The sequence below is a fragment of the Coregonus clupeaformis genome, unplaced genomic scaffold (genome assembly GCF_020615455.1).
Source record: "Coregonus clupeaformis isolate EN_2021a unplaced genomic scaffold, ASM2061545v1 scaf0005, whole genome shotgun sequence".
NCBI classification, from domain to species: Eukaryota; Metazoa; Chordata; class Actinopteri; order Salmoniformes; family Salmonidae; genus Coregonus; species Coregonus clupeaformis.
The window spans coordinates 1,354,401-1,381,960 of record NW_025533460.1 but is presented as its reverse complement, the minus strand read 5'-3'; the positions used below and the strand labels follow the sequence as shown (position 1 = coordinate 1,381,960).

Below are 27,560 nucleotides of genomic sequence, written 5' to 3'. Positions count from 1 at the left end.
CACTGTGGCCTCAGTAAGAAAGTTATGAGCTTTTGATTTTTCCTGTGTTATTTCCTGTTCATTTGGTTGCAGTCTGGGTGCTTGGAATTGGATTATATAATACAGGACATGATTGACTGGTAGATGTAGAATGTAGGAAGCAACTGGTGATGAGTATTTAGTTGGTATTTGTTTCGTTCCAGCTTGTTTGGTCATTTGATCCCACACAGTTGAAAAATGAGACTGACTATTTGTATTATTAACTGTTAGAAATTGGTACCGTATTTGTCATACAAGACTACTCCTACACACAATTACCTCTGTACAGTTTATATGGTTAACCTTTCAGTCGATATTACCTTTTTCAGGACAACTTCAAGACATTCTTCCAGTTGACCATTCACTAATCTGCTCTCCTCTCCTCTTCTTCCTGTCAGTCAGTGGAGAGCCTGCCGCCCACCCTGCGTTCAGGGAACCTGAGTGTTCTGAAGAAGCGCTGGGAGCAGCCAGGTCCTCGCCAAGACAGACCCGCCCCGCTATCCGCCGGCCCACCCCGCACCCGCCTCTCCCCCCCTGCCGTACCAAAACCAACCCCCCCGACCGAGCACCTTCCCCCAGCCAAGTCCCCGGGATCCCTGAGCACTCAGGGTGGTCAAAGCACAGCCGTCAGCCGCTTCCAGTATCCAGCAGCAGCAGCTATAGCCGAGGAGGGACAGAGAGGGATGGAGAAGAAAGCGCAGCAGCCAAGCGAGCGAGTGGAGGAGGAAGAGCTGATGCAGGTAGAAGAGAAGGTGGTGCCACCCAGCCCCTGCACACCCATTGAGAAACCCAGCGTGCCTCTCAACAGCCTGAAGATAATGTTTGAGAAGGGAGAGGGCACCAAGGGAAAGGTAAGACTGATAAGACACACATACACTGTGGGTATGTATCCATCTACACAGTATCTCTCCCTCTCTCTCTCCTCTAATGATACTTCTCTCGCTCTGTCGCTTGGCATCTTCCTCAACATGTAGCTGCGCTGTATAGTTGTGGGGTCAGGTCAGTCATCTGTGTGTGTGTGATTGGTTAGCCCCCTGTATCCAGCTGGGATGCAGCTGAACTCCTGATCTGTTGTTGCACAGCCAGACATTTTAATGCTTCCTTTGGACTGTAGTCATGCTAGCAGTCACATGCCTTGGTACCTGATGCACCCGTGCTTTTCAAAAAGCCCTGTCTCAAGACTTCATAAGGCACACCAAAGACCACTGTCTGTCTCAGTGCACATCACTAAGTACAGACAGAACACCCATTCACTGAGACTTCAACACACACACACACTCACTTAGTGGAAACTTGCTAAAACTAGCTTACCTAATCACACAAGAGGCTCTCAAACGTGCATACACACACTGACTTGACAGAGACACCCCCAGTTGAGAAGTTCAATGCTTTGCGCAAGACACACTCAGAGGGAGGTTCTCCTGTGGCTCCTCAGATATTATCATAGATAAGTCACTCATTAGTGGCCATGTTTAATAGCCCAAATTCAAGAAGGTACCCACATTCCTCCTTGTCTTTCTTTTCAAAGACCCACCTTTAGAATTCTCCTTCCCTCTTTCCCTCTCTGTGTCCTGTCATTCTCCTTCAGTTAGGTATTCACCCCCCATGGCCCCCAACCTACCTCTCTGTCAGCATCACACAAGATTACACTCCACTTCTGGACACAGCTGCTCCTCCTATTTTTCAGTTTCCTGTTTCCTCTCAAATGTTCTTGTCTTATAAATGTTTAGTAAAACTTTGGGGTGTGACTCTGAGACAATAGTACTTTGTATAAATCATATTACTGTGAGAATAGTGTCTTGTATTCCTGGTGGTCTCTGGTTACCCTGGCTTAGCCAACAGTGTTGAAGCATGGTCCAGGTGGGAGAGCAAGGCTGGGGAGTCCGACTCGTACTGGAGTGAGTCGCCACCACGCTTTGGTGTTCATCTCTTTAAGTGTGTTCATGATGACCACTAGTCTAAGACCTAGGCGTACATGTTGGAATTTCCCCCAGTGTCTCCTTAGGGAGACTGGTCTGAGAACAGTGGTAGTCTTGTAGTCTTTGTTCTCTCAGCCAGTCAGTCAGATGAGGCCTGCCAAAATGGCCATGCTTCTGGACTTGAGGGGAGTGACGGTAGGAGGGCCTCGATTCGTCTTGGTCTGAGAGCTGTGCTTGGTGTGTGTGTGTTTCCTTAATACACATACGCACAAAAGCCTTAATTGCTACCCCAGTGCATTTCAGCTGACTACACCCCGTCTCCAGGTGTACCCACACGGACTTGTGCTCCATCTCACTCACGCACACACACATTAGTGCCCCCCACCCCTCCCCTATAGCTCAGTGCCTGCTCTAGGCTGATGTCATCTTACAGCAGTGATGATGTCATGGGAGTGTTATGCACACGCTCCTTACACCCCAATCACTGGAGGCCTACAAACCCTGCTCCTACAAAACACACACTCCTTTCTCTCTCTGTCTCTCTCTCTCTCTCTCTCTCTCTCTCTCTCTCTCCCAATCACTGGAGGCATACAAACCCTGCTCCTACAGAACACACACTCTCTCTCTCTCTCTCTCTCTCTCTCTCTCTCTCTCTCTCTCTCTCTCTCCAATCAAAAAGTCACAGTACGTTCTCTTGCTCTCTCCTTCCCTCTCTCTCCTTAGTTCTACGCCTCTTTTTCAGTTTTTCTTTCGCTTTATTACCTCACCCTCACCTCAAATGGGCTACACTCATTGTTTCTAGTTCTCTTTTAATCTCTATATTCACCCTTTCTCTTTGTATCTACTGTTTTTCGATCAGCCCTGGGGTGTAAAGGCATCCGCATGCTTCCCATCCGGAACAGTTCGTGCATAATATTATGACGACATTTTGTGTGGTATGGGTTTTTCCGTCCCTTCATCGGTGATTGGTCAACAGTAGGGATTTTTCAATAAAGTGTTTGTTGTCATTCAACAAGAGACAACTTGTTTTAATGCACATTTTTTCACCGGGTTCGGCTTGGTGCCAGCCGAACCGAAGCATGCTGACGCCTTAACTGTATGAGCTAGGATGTTGCTATCAGTCCATCTGAATAGCTGTAATGGAGCCTAGGCATAAAAGGTTGAGATGGAACAGATACAGCTGGGCTCTGTTCACTGCCTGGCTGTCCCCTAAATAAACCACCCTATACTGCCACTGGCATTAGTCTTATCTCTATTACCATAGTATTCAAAACATAGGTACCTTTGTTTTTTTTTTGCATAGTTTATATATATTTATTTATTTATTACACCATTATTTTATGATTATAGTTACCTAGTTAGACCCAGACCAGTTGGACATGCAAAGAAGTTACAGTTTGAGACTATAGCACTTTGGATAGACTACATGACACCTGCTTGAAAAACGTAGGAGCTTTAGCCTGTTAAGTTGTGTAGATTTAGGAACATGCTTGTCCTCTCTCTAAAATGACTGATGCCTCTTTGCTTGGTTGTTGTTTTGGTCTATTAGCCCAACATTTAGTTATTGGCACATAGTTTGGATTGCAATGGAATCAGGTGTTTCTTCCTCAAACTGTCCTCCTCAGTAAACTATAGGCCATATCATTGTCCTCTGCTCTTACATAACATATTTTCAAAGACCCACCTTTTGGAATTCTCCTTCCCTCTTTCCCTCTAATTTCTTTACACGGAGGGAGAGTGCATGATGCTCGTGAACTTGCACGTCCAATGTAATGTACGTGGTAACAATGAGTCGAAATCCACGACTTAGCCTAATTATTGTTTTCTGACACATTCATTCATTTTCTTTTGCATGTTTCACATAGCCAGACACGCGGAGTCGTGGCGCATAGTAGGCTATTTACTGTGCGTTGATTGACAACTGAACAGCAAGTGTTGACTAGTTTATAAAAGGGGTCGAACTGACTGAATAAAGTCGATCTCCTATATCCCTTTGTCATTCATAAATCATGCAACGTGATATATGTCCATGGTATCGCATCGGCACAAGTAAACCAAAGGATTTCCTAGGTTTCCTTTCCTAGGATGTCGGGGCCAGAGTATGTGAGTGGAGTTGAGCGGTCGGAAATCCCGCTCATCACTCATGCTAAGAACCGCTCCTCGCTCACAGGAAAAAAAACTGCCGCTCCAAATTCGCTCCATTGATTAAAATCACAATTTAACCAACAACCATCTATTTTTGTGAGTACCTGGACCTACAATTTGGTTTTGAAGCATTGAAACCAAACCATATGATTTGAATGAAAAATATTTGAATAAACATCAGGAAAAGGTGACTAAGAAGCGCTCAACATTTCAAATGGGCTGCATGTCGTATTAAACAACGTGACTGACCGGCTCGATTCGGTCTTATGTAGCAAAATTTGAAAAGGTGTTTATTACATTGGATAAAAGTAGAGACTAGAAAATGGTATATCATACACTACAGTTGAGGAACAATGGGAAAGTAATTCTGCTTTGAAAGTTGATCAACTTGTAATCTCACTTTTGAGAAAATTGCCTTTTGAATGTTTTGGTACAGCTACTGAGAGCTCTTCTTTGTCTACACACATTCAGCATCGTTCACACCCTCTTAAGCTTTAGCCCCACCCATCTCTTTAAGGGTTGATCTGAGCGTTCTGTCCTAACAACAGCAGTCAAGCACCCAAGCTAACTGGCTAACATTAGCTAGCTTGCTAGCTACTTCCAGACAAATGAGAGAACAGCTCACTCTGACCATTTTACTCGCCCTAGCAGAGCTGGTTAGGCTGTTTCTATGTTATCCAGAGCATTGGTGGCTGCAACTGTGCTGCTGGCAATCATTTACTATTTTTTGCCAACGTTTACTGACACCGGCCATATTCAACGGGTGTTGCGCTTTCGTAAATCCGTCAGTTATTCTGCACTCTGGCACACTCAGACGAGAGTGTGCTGAAATCGGAGTAGATAGCCAAAGCGAATTTACTAGCTACGTCTATCAACAGCTGTCGTGTCGCAGTGACATCATGAACATTTTATTGAAATGGATACTTGCATAGTGGAGTCTTTTGTTTAGACATGTAGCTTGCTAGCTAAACAATTAAACATAATCCCAACTCATGACGTTACTACCCTGCATGAATTTGCAGGTAGCTAACCAAACAGGTTCAATGTTAGCTAGCTAACATTAGGCTATAACTAGCAAAGCAAATGGCTCTGAGATACGAATAATATTACTACACAGATCATACACGTAACGTTAGCTAGCGAGCCAGCCAGCCAGCTAACGTTAGCTAGCTAGCTAACAGTCACTTTAACTTGAAATGAAAATGACTTTCTGACTAAATTAGAAATATAAATATAAAATGTAGCTAGCTAGACTATCTTACCAGTGTACATGGATGGACGCTTCTCCCTCTGTCACAGATGCCATGGTTGCCCTTAGTTTGAGATGTCATCCGGAGACAGGTGTTTTCTCCATCTCCTTAGCTATCATAACCTAATTCCACTGATTTCAAAACTCGGTCCTCCAGAAAGTGGAGAGCAACACTTATGCAGTTCTACTACGCAATATATATTTTTTAAAGCATTAGACAGGATTAGCTACACATGCTGACCAGCTCAAATAGACAGGTGCGTGCTACATGGCAGGCCAATCCAAACTCATCTCTCGGCATGTCCAGCCCACTCAATTATGGCTAGCGGGAAGGTTGCTGTCTTTTTCTGTGGCTAAACCAACTAGGCTCGTAATTTAACAATTGTATTCGTATTTACAGATGGCATACAAGTTTGTTATTAAGGTACATGAAAGTTCACATTTATGCAAAAAAACACATTTTGATATATTTTTTTTAAGTTTACGTTCAAATGGCTCTCCTGTGAAGTAGTGACGTGCGACATACGCCTAGTTTCCTGAAATGAGTCAAATTTACAGTGGGGAAAAAAAGAATTTAGTCAGCCACCAATTGTGCAAGTTCTCCCACTTAAAAAGATGAGAGAGGCCTGTAATTTTCATCATAGGTACACGTCAACTATGACAGACAAATTGATAAAAAAAATCCAGAAAATCACATTGTAGGATTTTTTATGAATTTATTTGCAAATGATGGTGGAAAATAAGTATTTGGTCACCTACAAACAAGCAAGATTACTGGCTCTCACAGACCTGTAACTTCTTCTTTAAGAGGCTCCTCTGTCCTCCACTCATTACCTGTATTAATGGCACCTGTTTGAACTTGTTATCAGTATAAAAGACACCTGTCCACAACCTCAAACAGTCACACTCCAAACTCCACTATGGCCAAGACCAAAGAGCTGTCAAAGGACACCAGAAACAAAATTGTAGACCTGCACCAGGCTGGGAAGACTGAATCTGCAATAGGTAAGCAGCTTGGTTTGAAGAAATCAACTGTGGGAGCAATTATTAGGAAATGGAAGACATACAAGACCACTGATAATCTCCCTTGATCTGGGGCTCCACGCAAGATCTCACCCCGTGGGGTCAAAATGATCACAAGAACGGTGAGCAAAAATCCCAGAACCACACGGGGGGACCTAGTGAATGACCTGCAGAGAGCTGGGACCAAAGTAACAAAGCCTACCATCAGTAACACACTACGCCGCCAGGGACTCAAATCCCTGCAGTGCCAGACGTGTCCCCCTGCTTAAGCCAGTACATGTCCAGGCCCGTCTGAAGTTTGCTAGAGTGCATTTGGATGATCCAGAAGAGGATTGGGAGAATGTCATATGGTCAGATGAAACCAAAATAGAACTTTTTGGTAAAAACTCAACTCGTCGTGTTTGGAGGACAAAGAATGCTGAGTTGCATCCAAAGAACACCATACCTACTGTGAAGCATGGGGGTCGAAACATCATGCTTTGGGGCTGTTTTTCTGCAAAGGGACCAGGACGACTGATCCGTGTAAAGGAAAGAATGAATGGGGCCATGTATCGTGAGATTTTGAGTGAAAACCTCCTTCCATCAGCAAGGGCATTGAAGATGAAACATGGCTGGGTCTTTCAGCATGACAATGATCCCAAACACACCGCCCGGGCAACGAAGGAGTGGCTTCGTAAGAAGCATTTCAAGGTCCTGGAGTGGCCTAGCCAGTGTCCAGATCTCAACCCCATAGAAAATCTTTGGAGGGAGTTGAAAGTCCGTGTTGCCCAGCGACAGCCCCAAAACATCACTGCTCTAGAGGAGATCTGCATGGAGGAATGGGCCAAAATACCAGCAACAGTGTGTGAAAACCTTGTGAAGACTTACAGAAAACGTTTGACCTGTGTCATTGCCAACAAAGGGTATATAACAAAGTATTGAGAAACTTTTGTTATTGACCAAATACTTATTTTCCACCATAATGTGCAAATAAATTCATTAAAAATCCTACAATGTGATTTTCTGGAATTTTTTTTCTGATTTTGTCTGTCATAGTTGACGTGTACCTATGATGAAAATTACAGGCCTCTCTCATCTTTTTAAGTGGGAGAACTTGCACAATTGGTGGCTGACTAAATAATTTTTTTCCCCACTGTATAAACACTCTAAATAGGTCAAGAGCCAGACAGGTAGCCTAAGAAGGAATGAGAATGAATTATTTAGGCTATAGCCTACAAAGAAATACATTTAAGAAGCATTTGTGAGTGCGACACACTAGGCTGGCAGGGACATTAAGCTCTCAGGATTTAAACAACATTTTGTTGTATTAAGTCATTATAGTCTATAAATTGCACAAATAGGCTGTGACTTACCTAAAATTAAATGAAAAATGCCTTTGAATTCATTTTTAGAAACACGTCTGACTTCAGGCTCATGCAATGGTGCCTGGAGAGCAGGCCAACAGCGGAGAATACAGTACCCTCTCCGCACTTGCAGAGCTACTGGGGATGCTAAACACCCTTCGGGCCACTCTTGTCAGGCTGGGCATGATGCATAGTTGTTTTTGTATTTTTCTGTAGGTAGGCCTAAAGGATTTGAGGTAAAATAACCCTATCAAAACAGAAAGCTCATTGAAAGAGGCAATATGCCAGGCCTATTGGGCCAAAATCAATGATGGCCTATTGCATAGATAATAGAACGTAAATGAACGAAACTTTTAAGAGATCTGTTTTTTTGTTTGTAAATACTTTGCTACAATGACACTTAGCTTGCTAACCACCTCGCTCCTTTCTGTTAGCATGTGCACGTAGTACACCATCATACTTTCGGGATACAGGTCTTTTCAGATTCCGCGATGACTAATTGTGGACACTACATCATAACACTCCCTCTCTTGCTCTTGGTCCTAATCTTTGTAAGTCACCTTGGTTTTTCACCTGTGTGTTTTATCAGTTTCTTTATGAAAATATTTATCATACTTGATGACAGTAGCTAAAGCAAGGGGCTATAGCAGCACACAAGTAGACTACAAATGCATGCTGGGCCGGGCATGCCCTGAGCTCGTGAAGTGAGCTCTACTGGAGCGAAATTGGAGCGGGCGAGAAGGCCGACGCTCCAGCCTTTGGGAAACTCGCTCGACACTCCAGTCAAATTGGGCACGCTCCACTCCTTGCTCCGCTCCAGCTCCGCTCCAGCTCCGCTCCGCTCCGCTCCGCTCCGCTCACATACTCTGGTCGGGGCTTGGCAGACAGTGACGCTAATGCCTAGATTAGATCGACAGCATCATTGCATTTTGGTACACCAGAAGTACATTCATTTCTAATGGAATGTTGCATTTGTCTTGCAGCATTGTGTTGCAGAGACAGCTGCAGTGGGTTCTGTGTGGTGCACACATTGGATTTATCCAATGTATGCATCAAATTGTATACGTAGACTTGACAGAAATAGTAGCAAAAGGTGAATGTTGAACTTTTGTTGCTCACATATTCAGTAAACATTTTGGATTAGCCTACATAATGAAAAAAGTTTGGCTGCAGAATTTATTATGCAGCATTGATGCAATGAATCTGTCGGTCTGATCGAGGCGTAAAGTGAGTGACTCTCCTCTAGTCAGTCAGTGTAGCCTACCGAATCGCATCGGAGAGATCCATTCATTTGGCTCCCTAATTTGCATAGGCTACCGGTAGGCCTAGGACTTTTTGGCGATTATCTGCAGATAAATTATGAAAACATTTGATGAAGATGGTGAATCATCACTGCAGGGACAAAAGGTAGTGGAGAGCCTAATTCTGATCCAAATATTACAATTAGGCGATGATGCTAATGAAAGGTATTCTGGTAGATGGAAACGTTTTCCCCAAAACCTTCTCAATTAAAAGTTAACTACAAAGTAGCCTATGCTTACCTAGCAGAATGATATCATGATTATTTTAATCAATCCAGTGGGTATTTGTTTAGCAAACTCTACCATCATGTGTGCTACAAAACCCCCGATAAACAACAGCCTCTTGCTAGGATGCGCTCTTGAATTAAAGGGTAAGGGATGGATCGAAATTGACAGAATGATTACCGTGAGGAAAATGGGGAAGGGTCATGCTTTTTTCCATTTCAGTCAAGGGGAGGGTTTAGTATTTTTTTTTAATCTAGCCCAGGGGAGGATCATGTAATTTGTAATTGATGAAATTTCTATATTTCTCAGTGTTTAAGATTAAGTTGCTTATTAGGCTATATATCGATGTATGCCCAATTCCCCCCCTCATCTCTGGTTCTCCGCTGGACACACAATATCAAGTGCGCCTATAGTGTGGTCTCAATCAATCTAAGATAGCTGCTTTTATGGTGTAAATAAAACTAGGCTGCATTACACACTGCAATGGATATTCCAACCCTGAGCCCCAGACTGCTCTGCTCTTGCTGATCAAAAACGTTTTTGTGTGCTGTCAAACCAATGGCTGTACTGTCTAGGGTACGCTGGCAGTTCAGGAGGAGAGTCAAAGGCTTCTTCCGAAAATCATTTTGATTAGGCCTTGTCCAAAAAATGCGTGGACTAGCCTATGTTCTGTTCAGTTGGGGAAGGAGAGCGTGAAGATGAGAAGGAGGACCGGAGGTCAACTTTGATAGCTTGCTACTACTATAATAGATTTGATTAAAAACAATATGTTTCTTGCCCGTGATATATTTATCAGAGTTATTGACCTCACAATAAGCCAGATTCCAGTAACTTACATTGTGGTCCTGAAACTTGAAGCAGCAGCCGCAGCACAGTCAATCGGAAATAAGACAGCTCATGGTGCTGAAAGTAGGCAAATTTGAGTAGGCATAATTCATTTTAACAGTCTTCATTTCAATTAGACTTTACTAACAACAAGAGGGCTTTGTGTTGGAGCCTATTTCTTCCTATTTAAGAAATAAGAGGTAGGCATACCTGTTTGACAGATTAAATTAGGCTATAGGCTGCTATATCCATAGATTTGTTGGTCAATTCCTCCACCCACCATGGACTCTTTAAATAGCCTACCTCCATGTCAGTGAAGGGCTGTTAAGTTAAAACCAAGACTCGAATTGAGGGGGTATGAGAGGGTATGCCATAGGCTTACTTTTTTATTAAAGAAAATGGCAAAAAGCACAGGCCTACCCCTTGTTAGCTTAAGATTTTGAAGAAAATAACACTAATTTGATTGATAAAATAACAGCGCTTTGGTCCACGATGCTTTATGCTAGAACCCACGTGTAAAATACTAGGGAAAGACTCCGATACATATGGGGATATCATTGTTTCCTTTCTTTAACATTCAGAGGCTGAGCTACAACCTTCTATAGCCGAAGAGCCAAAAAATTGACTTTGCTTGGGAAGTAATCTAATTCTGTCACTATCAATTGATTAAGCTATTAACTTTCTGTACAATAGAAGATGTTTAAACCCAAACAGCTTGCAGGGAAACACTTGTGACCTTCTCTCATTGGGTTCATCCACAGAAGAAGAGTAGCCAGCAGTTAAAGCTTAAATGTTTCTGCGTCGGTAGGCCTACTCTGTCTGGGGTGGAAGGGTAGGCCTAACCTTTGAAATTACCATGCTCAAAGTTTTGTTGCAAATAAGACGCACTGATTTGACATTGGAGAAGTATGATAAGATGAACACATAGGCCTATTTCTCTGTCCATTCTTAGCCTGTCATTTCAGAAATGTGTGTGGTATTAAAAAGATTTTGCTAATATGTAAAATGATGTAGAATTGCATGAAATGTTTATAATAGGCAATTTTATTCTCGGAAATACAATGATAGGTTCATGCAATGCTTTTAATATAAAGGAGATCTTTCTACCCCTATTCTTGTCCATGGTGGTCTGCAAACCCACATCATTCTGGCCCGCAGCCCTGTGTGCTATCAAAATTCCTGCGTTGCCATGTAATGCTTACAGGACAAAGAACATTTTCTAAAACTGCATATCTAAGGCTCTGGTCTGTCCAAGAAGTGAGGGTAAACGGTAGACTTGTTCTCTGCAATCCACTTTGTTTTAAATATTATTTTGGGTATCGGGGAGTTTTTGTTTTGTTTTGTTCAGGGTTTAGGTCAAATATACACTGCTGAAAAAAATAAAGGGAACACTTAAACAACACAATGTAACTCCAAGTCAATCACACTTCTGTGAAATCAAACTGTCCACTTAGGAAGCAACACTGATTGACAATACATTTCACATGATGTTGTGCAAATGGAATAGACAACAGGTGGAGATTATAAGCAATTAGCAGGACACCCCCAATAAAGGACTGGTTTTGCAGTTGGTGACCACAGACCACTTCTCAGTTCCTATGCTTCCTGGCTGATGTTTTGGTCACTTTTGAATGCTGGCGGTGCTTTCACTCTAGTGGTAGCATGAGACGGAGTCTACAACCCACACAAGTGGCTCAGGTAGTGCAGCTCATCTAGGATGGTACATCAATGCGAGCTGTGGGAAGAAGGTTTGCTGTGTCTGTCAGCGTAGTGTCCAGAGCATGGAGGCGCTACCAGGAGACAGGCCAGTACATCAGGAGATGTGGAGGAGGCCGTAGGAGGGCAACAACCCAGCAGCAGGACTGCTACCTCCGCCTTTGTGCAAGGAGGAGCAGGAGGAGCACTGCCAGAGCCCTGCAAAATGACCTCCAGCAGGCCACAAATGTGCATGTGTCTGCTTAAACGGTCAGAAACAGACTCCATGAGGGTGGTATGAGGGCCCGACGTCCACAGGTGGGGGTAGTGCTTACAGCCCAACACCGTGCAGGACGTTTGGCATTTGCCAGAGAACACCAAGATTGGCAAATTCGCCACTGGCACCCTGTGCTCTTCACAGATGAAAGCAGGTTCACACTGAGCACATGTGACAGACGTGACAGAGTCTGGAGACGCCGTGGAGAACGTTCTGCTGCCTGCAACATCCTCCAGCATGACCGGTTTGGCGGTGGGTCAGTCATGGTGTGGGGTGGCATTTCTTTGGGGGCCGCACAGCCCTCCATGTGCTCGCCAGAGGTAGCCTGACTGCCATTAGTTACCGAGATGAGATCCTCAGACCCCTTGTGAGACCATATGCTGGTGCGGTTGGCCCTGGGTTCCTCCTAATGCAAGAAAATGCTAGACCTCATGTGGCTGGAGTGTGTCAGCAGTTCCTGCAAGAGGAAGGCATTGATGCTATGGACTGGCCCGCCCGTTCCCCAGACCTGAATCCAATTGAGCACATCTGGGACATCATGTCTCGCTCCATCCACCAATGCCACGTTGCACCACAGACTGTCCAGGAGTTGGCGGATGCTTTAGTCCAGGTCTGTGAAGAGATCCCTCAGGAGACCATCCGCCACCTCATCAGGAGCATGCCCAGGCGTTGTAGGGAAGTCATACAGGCACGTGGAGGCCACACACACTACTGAGCCTCATTTTGACTTGTTTTAAGGACATTACATCAAAGTTGGATCAGCCTGTAGTGTGGTTTTCCACTTTAATTTTGAGGGTGACTCCAAATCCAGACCTCCATGGGTTGATACATTTGATTTCCATTGATAATTTTTGTGTGATTTTGTTGTCAGCACATTCAACTATGTATGCTCAGCTGGTAGAGCACGGCGCTTGTAACGCCAAGGTAGTGGGTTCGATCCCCGGGACCACCCATACACAAAAAAAATGTATGCACGCATGACTGTAAGTCGCTTTGGATAAAAGCGTCTGCTAAATGGCATATTATTATTATTTATTATTATTTAAAAAAAAGTATTTAATAAGATTATTTCATTCATTCAGATCTAGGATGTGTTATTTTAGTGTTCCCTTTTATTTTTTTGAGCAGTGTATTTTGCTGAAGGGAGGGCCATCCATTTTCATTTCAGAGAGGTCTAATTTTCTCCATGTAACCCTTACTATACTGAACAAAAATATAAACGCAACATGCAATAATTTCAACAATTTTACTGAGATACAGTCAATTTAAATAAATTCTTATGGTTGAGAAATGAACATTAAATTATCTGATAACAGCTCTGGTGGACATTCCTGCAGTCAGCATGCCAATTGCACGCTCCATCAAAACTTGAGACATCTGTAGCATTGTGTTGTGTGGCAAAACTGTACATTTCAGAGTGGCCTTTTATTGTCCCCAGCACAAGGTGCACCTGTGTAATGATCATGCTGTTTAATCAGCTTCTTGATATGCCACACCTTCAGATGAATGGATTATCTTGGCAAAGGAGAAATGCACACTAACAGGGATGTAAACAAATGTGCGCACAGAATTGGAGAGAAATAAGCTTTTTGTGCATATGGAAAATGTATGGGATCTTTTATTTCAACTCACGAAACATGGGACCATAAATAACTACACCCAAAAATCTAAAATTCTCTGATTTTTCCCAGAGCTCAAAAGTGGTCTCCTGATGTGGTTTAAGCATTGTTGTGGACTTAGAACATCCAACTTTGTTGATTTTCTATTTTTTTGAAGTGTGATTTTTGAGAGTGAAAACCTAAGAAGAAACTAGGAAAACTGGAAAAACAAAACCTTTTATTTTAATTTTCAAGATAATGTTGGCTATTTCATTTTTCTGTTTTAATAAAATACATAATTTGAAGAACAAACATCATTGTAGCAATTCATATCTTGCAAACTGTGAATAAGACTTTAATCTCAAGAGAAGACAGGTTAAAGGTTTCATGTTCTCTTAGGTAGAAAATAGTCCTAATCATTATAGGCCTAGACCTAAACAATATCCAAAACAACTAACAATACACTGAATTCATACATTTTCAGTGATTTAAATTGTAATGTCATGTCTTTCTACACAATACCCTTTTGCACAAACTATTTTGACCTATCGCTGCTGCTACCGCTTATTGTCTATCCTCCTGTTGCCTAGTGACTTTGCCCCTGCCTGTATTTGCATGTCTGCCCCGGTAGCCTCATTCCCCTGCATATCAACTCAGTGCTTGTGCCGGTGTATATAGCCAAGTTATTGTTACTCATTGTGTTTATTCATCGTGTTATTATTTTTACGTTATTTTTCTCTCTGCATCGTTGGGAGGGGCCTGTAAAGGCCACACATACAGCATTTGCAAACACATGCACACTGCACACACATACAGTACATTTTAATATTGTCCTTTTGCTGTATTCTCGATTTTGTATTGTAGATATGTCATGGTAGAGTAGTGTGTAATACTGTGCTGTGTTATGTATTGTTTTATTGTATGTAGCAGCAGCTAATGGGGATCCAGAATAAATACAAAAATAAATACAAAAGTAAGCATTTCCCTGTTAGTCTGTTGTTTACTAAGCATGTGACAAATACAATTAGATTTGAATACTACAACAAAGTTTTCCAATCTGGGAGGTAAACTCGATAAGGTGTTCAATAATTTTGCTGTGTATTTCAGATGGAATCAAGGCATTAGAATGTACCAGAGGCCACCAAGATCAAATCAAATCACATCAAATCAAATTGTATTGGTCACATGCGCCGAATACAACAGGTGCAGACATTACAGTGAAATGCTTACTTACAATTATTTTCCATGATGAAATGCTTACTGACAATTTTGAGGGCCTTCCTCTGACACCGCCTGGTATAGAGGTCCTGGATGGCAGGAAGCTTGGCCCCAGTGATGTACTGGGCCGTACGCACTACCCTCTGTAGTGCCTTGCGGTCGGAGGCCAAGCAGTTGCCATACCAGGCGGTGATGCAACCAGTCAGGATGCTCTCGATGGTGCAGCTGTAGAATTTTTTGAGGATCTGAGGACCCATGCCAAATCTTTTCAGTCTCCTGAGGGGGAATAGGCTTTGATAGAGATAGAGCTCCTTTGGCAACAGAAAGACCCTTCTTCCCAACCCATCTGTTGTGACCCTTCTCCCTGTTGTGACCCTTCTCCCCAGCCCATCTGTACTTACAATCTTAGGGAATTATGACTGGGCGTCTTCAGTGTTTTGTAGGTTAAGGGGTGTGTGATTTAAGTGTGTATAGCCTACTGGTGTGGAGGCTGGGTGTGTGTGCATATTAGTGGGTAGAGTGGCTGTGTCATGGTGGAGTTGGTGGGGGGACAGACAGTCCTGTCTGACAATGGCTCTGGCTCTTGAGCTTATTAGGGGATGAACACTGTGTACACGTGTCCGCACCCATACAGTATGTGTACATACAGTAGTGTGTGTGTGGTTAGTGGTGGTGTAGGGGGTGCATCTCCCTTGACTTTCTGGTAAGTCATTATGTGGTTCATTACACGGTTTATATCCGTTGTGTGGTGCTAGAAGTATTTTACTTCTATGAAGTTTGTCTTGTCATATTTGTTTATTTTCCATGATGAACTACATATTATGCGTAATGCTTTGTTAAAAACATACAGGATTGAGTTTAGCTGTAGAATTCATTGCATCTGCTGTCCAAAATTTGCCGAATGCAGTAAATTCACCATCTTGTTCAAGTTAGAAATGTTTCAGCAACTTGAGACAATTGAGCTTCTTATGAAATCTGATATCACCATAGATATTTGGTGATTGTTTTGGTGTTTAACTGTAAAGTGTTCCTTACTGTTATCAGTCTATCTCTTGGGCAAATTAGATTAATCACTGATGTGAATGCTTGTTATTTGATTAGGTCTAGAGCAAGGTGTGTGTGGGGGGAATAGAACATGCCCCAAATGGGTATGTGTGTTGTTTGTGTGTGCCAGTGTGAATAGGGATTTGTTTAAGAAACCATCAGTGGCTCATTGTAATGTAAAGAATATGCAGGAACTGGCTTTGATGTCGATGGGCCAAACCATTGTGAGATAAGGGAGGTGTTGGTGGGTGGTCAAGAGTGACCAATGATGGGGTGGCTTAATGTTGTCTGAGTGTAGATATGGGTAGCAAAGCAGAGGCCGACAAACTAAGGCTTAGAGATAGATGGAAGTAGAGAAAGCAGGACGACATTGTACAAGTCCTGTCTGAGGTTGTGGAATAAACTGAACCCTGACCCTTGACCCCTATGTTATCATCCAGGTGAACACGGGACTACACAGCAGCTCCTCCGAGGACATGGACCAGAGACTAGGAGGTAATGCATGAGCACACACACACTGCACTAGACCCATACAGTATAATCAAATTCTGAGGTCACAGCTGATATCACCACCACTAGGCACCAACTGACAAAGGATCCCATGCAGAGAGTGCACTCATTCTATCCATGAATGTTACAGATGAGGATGCAGGGTTTGCATTCAGACAGATTTTTTTTTATCCACGGGTGCAACATTTTACATTTTAGTCATTTAGCTGACACTCTTATCCAGAGCGACTTACAGTTAGTGCATTAATCTTAAGATAGCTAGGTGGTCACAGTCATAGTAAGTACATTTTCCCCCAATAAAGTAATTATCAGCAAAGTTGGTGCTAGTCCTGTCTGACAATGGCTCTGGCACTATCGAGAGCATCCTGACTGGTTGCATCACTGCCTGGTATGGCAACTGCTCGGCCTCCGACCGCAAGGCACTACAGAGGGTAGTGCGTACGGCCCAGTACATCACTGGGGCCAAGCTTCCTGCCATCCAGGACCTATATACCAGGCGGTGTCAGAGGAAGGCGCTAAAAATTGTCAAAGACTACAGCCACCATAGTCATAGACTGTTCTCTCTGCTACCGCACGGCAAGCGGTACCGGAGTGCCAAGTCTAGGTCCAAGAGGCTTCTAAACCGCTTCTACCCCCAAGCCATAAGACTCAATAACATCTAATCAAATGGCTACCCAGACTATTTGCATTGCCCCCCCCCACGCTGCTGCTACTCTCTGTTTATTATCTATGCATAGTCACTTGAATAACTCTACCTACATGTACATATTACCTCAATTACCTCGAATAATCGGTGCCCCCGCACATTGACTCGGTACATTGACCCGTATATAGCCTTGCTATTGTTATTTTTACTGCTGCTATTTAATTATTTGTAACTTTTATTTCGTATTATTTAATAAAAAACGTTTTTTTGATTTTTTGTTGTTGTTGGTATTCTTTCTTAAACCTGCATTGTTGGTTAAGGACTTGTAAGTAAGCATTTCACTGTAAGGTCTACACCTGTTGAATTCGGCACGTGACAAAATAAAATTAGATTTGATTTAGTAGGAAAAGACGAGTGCAGGTTTATTTATTTTTATTTTTTATTTTTTAGAAGAGCTGTGGTTGAACTGTGTGGCAGAACAGTGTGTCAATTCATTGTGAGGGCACTGTGCTCCATCTAAAAATACCAGCTTTATTTACTGAAGTCATAAACTTTTGGCAGCTTTTATATACCCTTTCCCCAGTTTTTTTTCATAGTAGCTAATGTAGGACAGTTTTTTCCCATCTTGTTTTCATAGTAGCTAATGTAGGTGTCACGGATGCCGCCGAGGCTGCTCCTCCTCCTTGCTCGGGCAGGCTTCGGCGTTCGTCGTCCCCGGAGTACTAGCTACTGCCGATCGATGTTTCGGTGTGTGTCTTGTGTTGTCTAGTTTGTACACCTGTTTCTTATTTTGTATTGATTATGTAACATATAAGTTCCCTTGTTTTATGTTTGCCTTTGTGTGTTATTGTCCTTTTGTCCTGTCGTATGTTTGGCATTGCTAGCTCGTTATTTTACGCACTCCGCGTTTTACTCCTCTAGTGTTGGAGACTTTTGTTTTTGTGCGTATTACTGGAAGTAAAGTAGTCATTCCTGATCCTCTGTGTCCTGCGCCTGACTTCACTGCCGCATACACATCACCCCAGTCTGACAGAATAACACACCACCCATGTAGTCAGCAGGACCAGCGGTGGTGACCGAGTCGCTGGAGGATCGGGTCAGCAGCCAGGACGCCATGATCCGTAGACTCGACACCGCCATGCAAGATGTGATGGACACTCTGAGCCGATGGGAAAGAGGAGGCTTGCCCACACCTCCTCCTACATTACCACCACCATCGGCCAGCCCCATCGTACCATCTCCGGAGTCCAGTGGGATTCGGCTCTCGCTCCCGAGGGCATATGATGGCACCGCAGCCGGGTGTCAGGCTTTCCTACTTCAAGTGGAACTCTACCTGGCAACCATACACCCGGCGCCCTCGGGATACGAGAGCGTCTCCGCCCTCATCTCCTGTCTATCCGGCAAGGCGTTGGAGTGGGCCAATGCCGAATGGAGGGGAATAGACGCCGCCACCATCAGCTACGCAGAGTTCTCCCGCCGCTTCAGGGCGGTTTTCGATCATCCCCCAGAGGGTAAAGCGGCGGGGGAGCGTCTGTTCCACCTCCGACAGGGGAAGAGGAGCGCACAAGAGTTCGCCCTGGACTTCCGGACTCTAGCGGCTAATGCGGGGTGGAATGAGAGGGCCCTCATCGACCACTATCGGTGCAGCCTACGAGAGGACGTTCGCCGAGAGTTGGCCTGCAGGGACACCAATCTAAGCTTCGATCAGTTGGTGGACATGTCGATCCGTCTGGTTACCCTGCTGGCTACCCGCGGACGTCCGGAGTTGGGGCCGTCCATTCCATCTCCCAGTACCTCCGAGCCGAGCCCTATGGAGCTCGGGGTTGCTGGCGCTAGAGAGAGGAGGAGAGAGACCCGGAGGGAGGCCGTCCTCTGCACCAACTGTGGCCGTAGAGGACACACTGCGGCTCAGTGCTGGGGAGGGTCTCCTGGGGATCGAGGCAACAGGTCACGCACTGATGAGTCATTTCAGGTGAGTAGGCGCCCAACTCACCCAGAGCTCTCTGTTGTCCACCTGTGTATTCAAGTCGAATTTCCCCAGGTTTCATCTCATTCCCAGCATAAGGCGCTAGTCGATTCAGGCGCAGCTGGGAATTTTATTGATCGTAATTTCTGTGTTAAGTTAGGGATTCCCCTCCTACCAGTAGATGTGCCTTTTCCTATTCATGCCCTAGATAGCCGTCCGTTGGGATCAGGTTTAATTAGGGAGGTCACAGCGCCACTAAAGATGAAGACGCAGGGGGGTCATGAGGAGATCATACAGTTGTATCTGATCGACTCTCCTGCGTTTCCCGTGGTGCTGGGGCTTCCTTGGTTAATCTCTCATGACCCCACCATTTCGTGGCAACAGAGGGCTCTCAGGGAGTGGTCTGATCAGTGTGTCGGGCGGTGTATAGGTGTTTCCGTAGGGGCGACCACGGTGGAAAGTCCGAACCAAATGCCTGCACTGCACATTCCTCTTGAGTATGATGATTTGGCACTCGTGTTCAGTAAGAAGAGGGCGACGCGATTGCCACCTCATAGACAGGGGGATTGTGCGATAGACCTCCAGGCAGGTGCTGCACTTTCGCGTGAGTCATGTGTATCCTCTGTCTCCAAGAGGAGACGGCGGCGATGGAGACATACATCGCGAGTCTCTGAGACAGGGATACATACGGCCCTCCACTTCTCCTGCGTCCTCGAGTTTCTTTTTTGTGAAGAAGAAGGATGGAGGTTTGCGCCCGTGTATTGATTACCGTAGTCTCAATCAGATCACTGTTAAATACAGTTATCCTCTCCCTCTGATTGCGAGTATGACGGAGTCATTACACGGAGCGCGCTTCTTCACAAAATTGGATCTCAGGAGCGCCTACAACCTGGTGCCCATTAGGGAGGGAGATGAATGGAAAACAGCATTTAGTACCACCTTGGGTCACTATGAGTATCTCGTCATGCCATACGGGTTAATGAATGCTCCTTCAGTCTTCCAATCATTTGTGGACGAGATCTTCCGGGATTTGCATGGGCAGGGTGTAGTGGTGTATATTGACGACATTCTAGTATACTCTTCTACACGAGCCGATCATGTGGCCCTGGTGCGTCGAGTGTTGGGTAGGCTGTTGGAGCATGACTTGTATGTGAAGGCAGAGAAATGCCTGTTTTTCCAGGAGTCCATCTCCTTCCTGGGCCATCGGTTGTCCGCGTCAGGGGTGGAGATGGAGGTTGACCGCGTTTCAGCCGTGCGTAATTGGCAGACTCCCACCACGGTTAAGGAGGTGCAGCGGTTTTTGGGTTTTGCCAATTACTACCGGAGGTTTATCCGGGGTTTTGGACAGGTAGCAGCTCCCATCACCTCCCTGCTAAAGGGGGGTCCGGTGCGTTTGCAGTGGTCGGCTGAGGCAGACGGGGCGTTTAGGCAACTGAAGGACCTGTTCACCTCGGTTCCGGTGCTGGCACATCCGGACCCCGCTTTAGCGTTCCAAGTGGAGGTGGACGCGTCAGAGGCTGGTATTGGGGCTGTACTGTCTCAACGCTCAGGCACGCCTCCTAAACTCCGGCCCTGCGCTTTTTACTCTAAGAAGCTCAGCCCGGCGGAACGTAATTATGACGTGGGGGACAGGGAGCTGCTAGCCGTGGTTCAAGCCCTAAAGGTGTGGAGGCATTGGCTTGAGGGGGCTCAACACCCTTTTCTCATTCTGACTAACCATCGTAACCTGGAGTACATCCGGGCAGCTAGGAGACTGAACCCTCGTCAGGCTAGGTGGGCCATGTTTCTGGCCCGGTTTGTTTTTAAGCTCACCTACATACCAGGGTCACAGAACGTTAAGGCAGACGCCCTGTCCCGGCGATATGACACAGAGGAGAGGTCCATTGAGCACACTCCCATACTGCCGGAGTCTTGTCTGGTGGCACCGGTGGTGTGGGAGGTCGATGCGGAGATCGAGCGGGCGTTACGTACCGACCCTACTCCTCCAGAGTGTCCAGCGGGGCGGAAGTACGTGCCGCTCGAGATTCGTGATCGACTAATTTATTGGGCTCATACGTCACCCTTCTCTGGACATCCTGGTATTGGCCGGACAGTGCACTGCCTTAGTGAGAAGTACTGGGGGCCAACATTGGCTAAGGACGTGAGGGTTTATGTCTCTTCCTGCTCGGTGTGCGCTCAGTGTAAGGCGCCTAGACACTTGCCCAGGGGGAAGTTACAACCCCTACCCGTTCCACAACGGCCGTGGTCTCACCTATCGGTAGACTTTGTTACGGACCTTCCCCCCTCCCAGGGGAATATCACTATTCTGGTCGTTGTGGATCGGTTCTCTAAGGCCTGTCGTCTCATCCCAATGCCGGGTCTCCCTACTGCCCTACAGACTGCTGAGGCCTTGTTTACCCACGTCTTCCGGCACTACGGGGTACCTGAGGATATAGTGTCTGATCAGGGTCCCCAGTTCACCTCTAGAGTCTGGAGGGCGTTCATGGAACGCTTGGGGGTCTCGGTTAGCCTTACCTCGGGTTTCCACCCTGAGAGTAATGGGCAGGTGGAGAGAGTGAACCAGGATGTGGGTAGGTTTCTGAGGTCTTATTGCCAGGACCGGCAGGAGGAGTGGTCGGGGTATATCCCCTGGGCAGAGGTTGCTCAGAACTCCCTTCGCCACTCATCTACGAATCTGACCCCTTTCCAGTGTGTGTTGGGGTATCAGCCAGTTCTGGCACCATGGCATCAGAGCCAGATCGAGGCTCCTGCGGTGGATGAATGGTTTCGGCGCTCGGAGGAGACATGGAACGCTGCGCATGTCCATCTGCAGCGGGCTATCCGTAGGCAGAAGGCAAGCGCCGATCGCCACCGCAGTGAGGGTCCAGTGTATGCACCTGGAGATCGAGTCTGGCTCTCGACTCGAAACCTGCCCCTTCGCCTGCCCTGCCGGAAGCTGGGTCGGCGGTTTGTGGGGCCATTTAAAGTCCTGAGGAGATTGAACGAGGTATGTTACAGATTACAACTGCCTAATGATTATCGCATTAACCCCTCGTTCCATGTGTCTCTCCTCAGGCCGGTGGTAGCTGGTCCACTCCAGGACAATGAGATACAGGAGACTCCTCCGCCCCCACTGGACATCGAGGGGGCTCCGGCGTACTCAGTCCGGTCCATCGTGGATTCGAGACGTCGGATGGGGGGTCTGCAGTATCTCGTGGAGTGGGAGGGGTACGGTCCGGAGGAACGGTGCTGGGTGCCTAGGAGGGACATCTTAGATCCCTCCCTCCTGACAGAGTTCCACCGGAGTCATCCCACTCACCCTGCTCCGCATCCTCCTGGCCGTCCCCGAGGCCGGGGTCGGCGCACGGCTGGAGCCGCGCGTCAAGGGGGGGGTACTGTCACGGATGCCGCCGAGGCTGCTCCTCCTCCTTGCTCGGGCAGGCTTCGGCGTTCGTCGTCCCCGGAGTACTAGCTACTGCCGATCGTTGTTTCGGTGTGTGTCTTGTGTTGTCTAGTTTGTACACCTGTTTCTTATTTTGTATTGATTATGTAACATATAAGTTCCCTTGTTTTATGTTTGCCTTTGTGTGTTATTGTCCTTTTGTCCTGTCGTATGTTTGGCATTGCTAGCTCGTTATTTTACGCACTCCGCGTGTTACTCCTCTAGTGTTGGAGACTTTTGTTTTTGTGCGTATTACTGGAAGTAAAGTAGTCATTCCTGATCCTCTGTGTCCTGCGCCTGACTTCACTGCCGCATACACATCACCCCAGTCTGACAGTAGGACAGTGTTTTCCAAAAATGTTTCATAGTAGCTAATGTAGGACAGTGTTTTCCAAAAATGTTTCATAGTAGCTAATGTAGGACAGTGTTTTCCCAGCTTTTTTTCATAGTAGCTAATGTAGGCCAGTGTGTTTTTTTTGGCTTCAAATCAACATCCAGGGCTTCAGTTAACATTGCTGCAGAGCTAGGTGGCAGATCATATATTATAATCTCTGTGTGTGTGTCCGTGTCTGTCTGTGCATGTTTTCTCGTAGTGTTGTCCCCTGACAGAGTGCTAGAGACCACCTCCCTGAAGGAAAGAATGGCCAAGTACCAGTCAGCCGTTACCAAAAAGGGCCCACTAGCACGCACTGTGAGTTTGCGTGCGTGTTTGTTAATTATAGATGTTATCCTACAGTTTTTACACACTCCCCCCCTCTCACATTGTTTAGTCTCCTCTATTTAAGAGAGAGACACCGTTGAATCAGTCACCAGACCTAAATGTCCTTTTTAGAAAGTGGTCCTCTGCTCTTGTTTAATAGTCCAGAAATCTTGGTCACACCACATTACATTTTTACATTTGAGTCATTTAGCAGACGCTCATATCCAGAGCGACTTACAGTTAGTGTATTTATCTTAAGATAGCTAGGTGGGACAACCACATATCACAGTCATAGTAAGTACATTTTCCCTCAATGAAGTAGCTATCAGCAAAGTGAGAGCTAGTAAGAAATAAATAAAACATCCAAGGCTAATGTAAGGATAGTGTAAATGGAAAAGTTGCTAATCTAATGTCAAAGAAAGATAGATCTTACTTCACATATTTTGTAAAGATGGCCATGGTTTGGCATTTCATGTCTGTCTTATCACTGTGTTCTTCTACAGGCCAGTCAATCAGAGGGAGAGGATAGCAGCCTGAAGGAAAATGTGCCCCCTAGTGGTGTGGCTGTGGTCAGTACCTATGTGTGTGTGCCCATGCATTTGTCTGTGAGAGAGAGTTGGTTTTGAGGTGGGTACGTGAGAGAGGGAGCGACTGAGGGAACATAGTGAGTCTTTGAGATAAACGATAAACTGTGTTTGTGAAGATTAGTTAATTGGATAGGGGAGCAGCGTTTAAACAGATACACACTGTAAACCAATCAAAGCTGATATGCTGTGAGTAAATGAACATACAAGACTGAACTTAGTCTCCTAAAATACCTGCTCTTGAACATGAATATACAGTGACAGTAAACTCTTTCATATGGATTTTTTTAAACTACTTTACATGGATGAACAAGCTATACTGTTTTTTGGATTGCTATAACAAGGTTCTCTCCTTTTTCCCACTCAGAGCCAGGCTTTAGAGTCCTACAGCAGAAAAGTCGCTGTAGCAGAGACCAATGGTGAGTCAGCTTTAATTTCCCTCCCTATCTCTCATGATGTCAACCCCACAGCTCTCGGTTGGGGGTGCCGGGGACAGAACCTCACCCAGCGGGGCAACGGCTGCTCTCACCTCTGATTGGTCCTCTGTATTCTAGGTTAAAGGGCAGAGAGGGGTGGAGCCACGACTGAGTCGTTACTCTGAGTTATTGCTCTGTGTCTAGTGAAAAGCCTGGCTGCTTTTTTTCAATTGTTATATTGCTCTGCCCAACTGTGACACTGACCTCCTCTGGAGTCAAGATGAGGTCCCTGTAGTCTGACCGGTATGTTATGTGTTTGGTCTGTTTCAGGGGATGGCATGGACACATCTAGCTCTAAGGGTAGTACCTCCTCTTCATCCTCGGCCCACAGTGACTTGCCCAAGGCAGCCAGAGTGAGTTCTCTCCATAGCCTCCATCACAATGACGCTTACAACTGTATTAAATCAAGGAAATCAATATAAAATCTGACAGCAAGAGTTGTTACTGACAACCACAATTCAGTGTATGAAAGGCAAATCCTTAAAGTTTATGTGTGTGTGTGTGTGTGTGTGTAGAAGTTCTGCCTTCCCATGAGGGAGACGTGCATTGCGTGCCTAAAGACGGTGTACCCGCTGGAGAGGCTGGTGGCCAACACCCAGATCTTCCACACCTCCTGCTTCCGCTGTCTCCACTGCAACACCAAGCTCCGGTACTAGTAGGGATGCTGACTCACTACAGGACAGTTCAAATAACATTATATTGTCATTTTGTCAAAATGTACTTTTTCATACAAATGTCACATTCCAAAACATTTAGAAAACATTAGGGAAAGAACAATGAACATGTAAAAAAAGTATTGTCTATCGTGCATTATAATACTATCTTTACAATATGCCTTTTTAATTGGATTTATCCCAAGCTGAATCGATTGGAGTAACATTAGCTTTGAAATGTACATTTGTTTCAGTGACCGGTGTCTTGTCTGCATCTACCTAACACATGTTTTTGTGGTTCTTTGCTGCTCTCTGCTGTTCAGCCTGGGGAGCTATGCCTCTCTGCACGGTAATGTCTACTGCAAGCCCCACTTCAGCCAGCTGTTCAAGGCCAAAGGCAACTATGACGAGGGCTTCGGCCACCGCCCCCACAAGGACCTGTGGACGCCCCGCGCCGAGGGAGAGGAGGAGGAGGAAGAAAAAGGAGTAGACCGGGAGGTGGAGAAGAGGCCTAAGGAGCGGGCAGAAAGAGTGGTGGTGGTGTCCCGTCCAGCCGGGACACCACCCTCCCCAGCCAAACAGTCCAGCCCCACGGTGGAGGAGTCTCCCCTGGCCAAGGTGACAGACCTGACTGCCTCTCTTGAGACACACAGCCACACTTCCTCCACCGAGAAACTCTCCACCGCCGAGAAAATACCAGAGGCCCACAGGCTGAGGGTTGCCTGGCCCCCTCCTGCTGACATTGATGCTGGGGCCTCTCCTGCTCTGGAGGCTGGTGGTGGTGTGGGCCGGCCCTGGAGGGCCAAGTGGCCCCCAGAGGGCGAGGTGTCATCGTCCACCCTGAGCCCCGACAGGGCCGAGCTGAAGAGCCTCAGGAGGAGCTCGTCTCTGAAGGAGCGTAGTCGGCCCTTCTCGGTGGCCCCCAGCCTCACCACAACCAATGCCCTGGGGCCACGGGAGCCCCGCCGGCCCCTCAAATCCCTGCTGGAGAGGAGGGGGTCGCTGGAGGACAGCCAATCCACGCTTAAGGAACCAGAACCCCAACCCCAGAGGGGGAGAGAGGAGGAAAAAGAGGGGAGCAAGCCCACCCCGCCCAGCGGCAGTGCAGTGAACGGAGAGACCAGCTGTAAGGAGGTGGCGAGTCTGCCGGCGATGCAGGAGAAGAGAGAAGAGCCGATGAAGAAAGGAAAAGAAGCAGCAGAAGAGGAAGAGGCTTCTCTAAAATGCCAAAGTGCCTCTCCAGACATCCTAGCATCTCCGCCCCCGCAGCCCAAACACAACCGCAGCTCCCAGGACGTGGGCTTCTGGGAGGGGGAGGAGGGGGGGGGAGGAGGGGAGGGGGAACAGCTCACCGTAGAGGAGATGATCAAAAGGAACCGCTACTATGAGGAGGAAGAGGAAGATGACGTCTGAATAGACACTCCACTCTGAATCAGACTGGATTTAGACTGGACACACCAACACATTCTGTCCCTAGTACTCCCCGTCCAGGGACACAACAATGGTGATTTTTCTCTGTTTGGGTGTAATCTGTGATCATTTTGAATGTTTGTTTCGTTCACACTAGAAAAGTTAGCAATAAATCAGTCTTACTACACTACATAGAACCAAATAGCCTGATTCTTTTAGTGATTTCTGAGGGAGCCTGATAGAAGGGAGTGGTAGATTGTAGACGGTTGGATTAAAAACATTTTGTACCGTTTTCCATGTTTTCTGTTTTGTATTTTTACGCTGGAAAGGCTGGTCTGTCTCTTTTTTAAACTGGAAGTGAATACAGTTATGATCTTTATAATACACAGCCCTGATTGGCGGATAGGATAGTCTAGACCAGGGTTTCCCAAACTCGGTCCTGGGGCCTCCCATGGGTGCACGTTTTGGTTTTTGCCCTAGCACTACACAACTGATTCAAATAACCAACTCCTCATCAAGCTTTGATTATTTGAATCAGCTGTGTAGTGCTAGGGCAAAAACCAAAACATGCACCCAGGGCGGGCCCCAGGACTGAGTTTGGGAAACCCTGGCCTAGAGCAGGGGTATTCAACTCTTACCTTACGAGGTCCGGCGCCTGCTGGTTTTCTGTTCTACCTGATAATTAACTGTACCCGGTCTAAATCAGTCGCTGATTAGAGGGGAACAATGAAAAAACGCACTGGAACTGGCTCCGAGGGCCAGAGTTGAGTTTGAGGGCTCTAGAGCCTACCCCGCTTACCCCTTCAGAGTAAGAGGATACATTTTATGCAAATAAAAGATGACTGGTCATTGGTCAGAATAATCAGATTGTGATGTCATGCTGTAGGCCAAAAACTCCATCCCATAAAAAAAAAATATGTTACACTAAAAGGGCATTATCCTCATTTTCACAATTTCAGTGTTATTTCGACCTCGTAGTGTGGAAATATAAATAAAATAGGGAAATCACGTTTTTGACTGCACTGCCCCTTTAAGTGGGCTAGTCCAATCCACTGCCAGATGGATAACAGGATCAGAGCTGTTTTTAAATAATCACAAGCAGTTGCTTCATGGGTTTGATAATACTTGATCTTGTCATATACCTTAAGAATAAAAAAAGGCTTGTGATAGAATGTGGTAAATTGATCCGGCCGACTAAACCAACAGTGTACTATATCTGTGATGTATGTTTGGGTCCTTTCCTTTCCTGGGTATATGTTTTTAGTTGTTCTTTGACACAGTGCCTGTTTTAAATTGTATAAAAAAAACATCCTA

At 45.9% G+C, this 27,560-nt stretch overlaps 1 protein-coding gene across 1 annotated transcript in view; it reads left to right on the top strand.

The window, feature by feature from the left end:
- Positions 1 to 26,249, top strand: part of LOC121577847 (LIM domain and actin-binding protein 1-like) — a 43,595-nt gene extending 17,346 nt beyond the window's left edge. Inside the window, exons 4-11 of the mRNA XM_041891787.2 lie at positions 417 to 869; positions 16,321 to 16,375; positions 23,017 to 23,114; positions 23,627 to 23,692; positions 24,075 to 24,126; positions 24,454 to 24,536; positions 24,699 to 24,832; positions 25,160 to 26,249. Coding sequence (XP_041747721.2) covers positions 417 to 869; positions 16,321 to 16,375; positions 23,017 to 23,114; positions 23,627 to 23,692; positions 24,075 to 24,126; positions 24,454 to 24,536; positions 24,699 to 24,832; positions 25,160 to 26,249 — 2,031 coding nt within the window. The remainder of the gene's footprint in view (positions 1 to 416; positions 870 to 16,320; positions 16,376 to 23,016; positions 23,115 to 23,626; positions 23,693 to 24,074; positions 24,127 to 24,453; positions 24,537 to 24,698; positions 24,833 to 25,159) is intronic.
- The last annotated feature ends 1,311 nt before the right edge of the window (positions 26,250 to 27,560 follow it).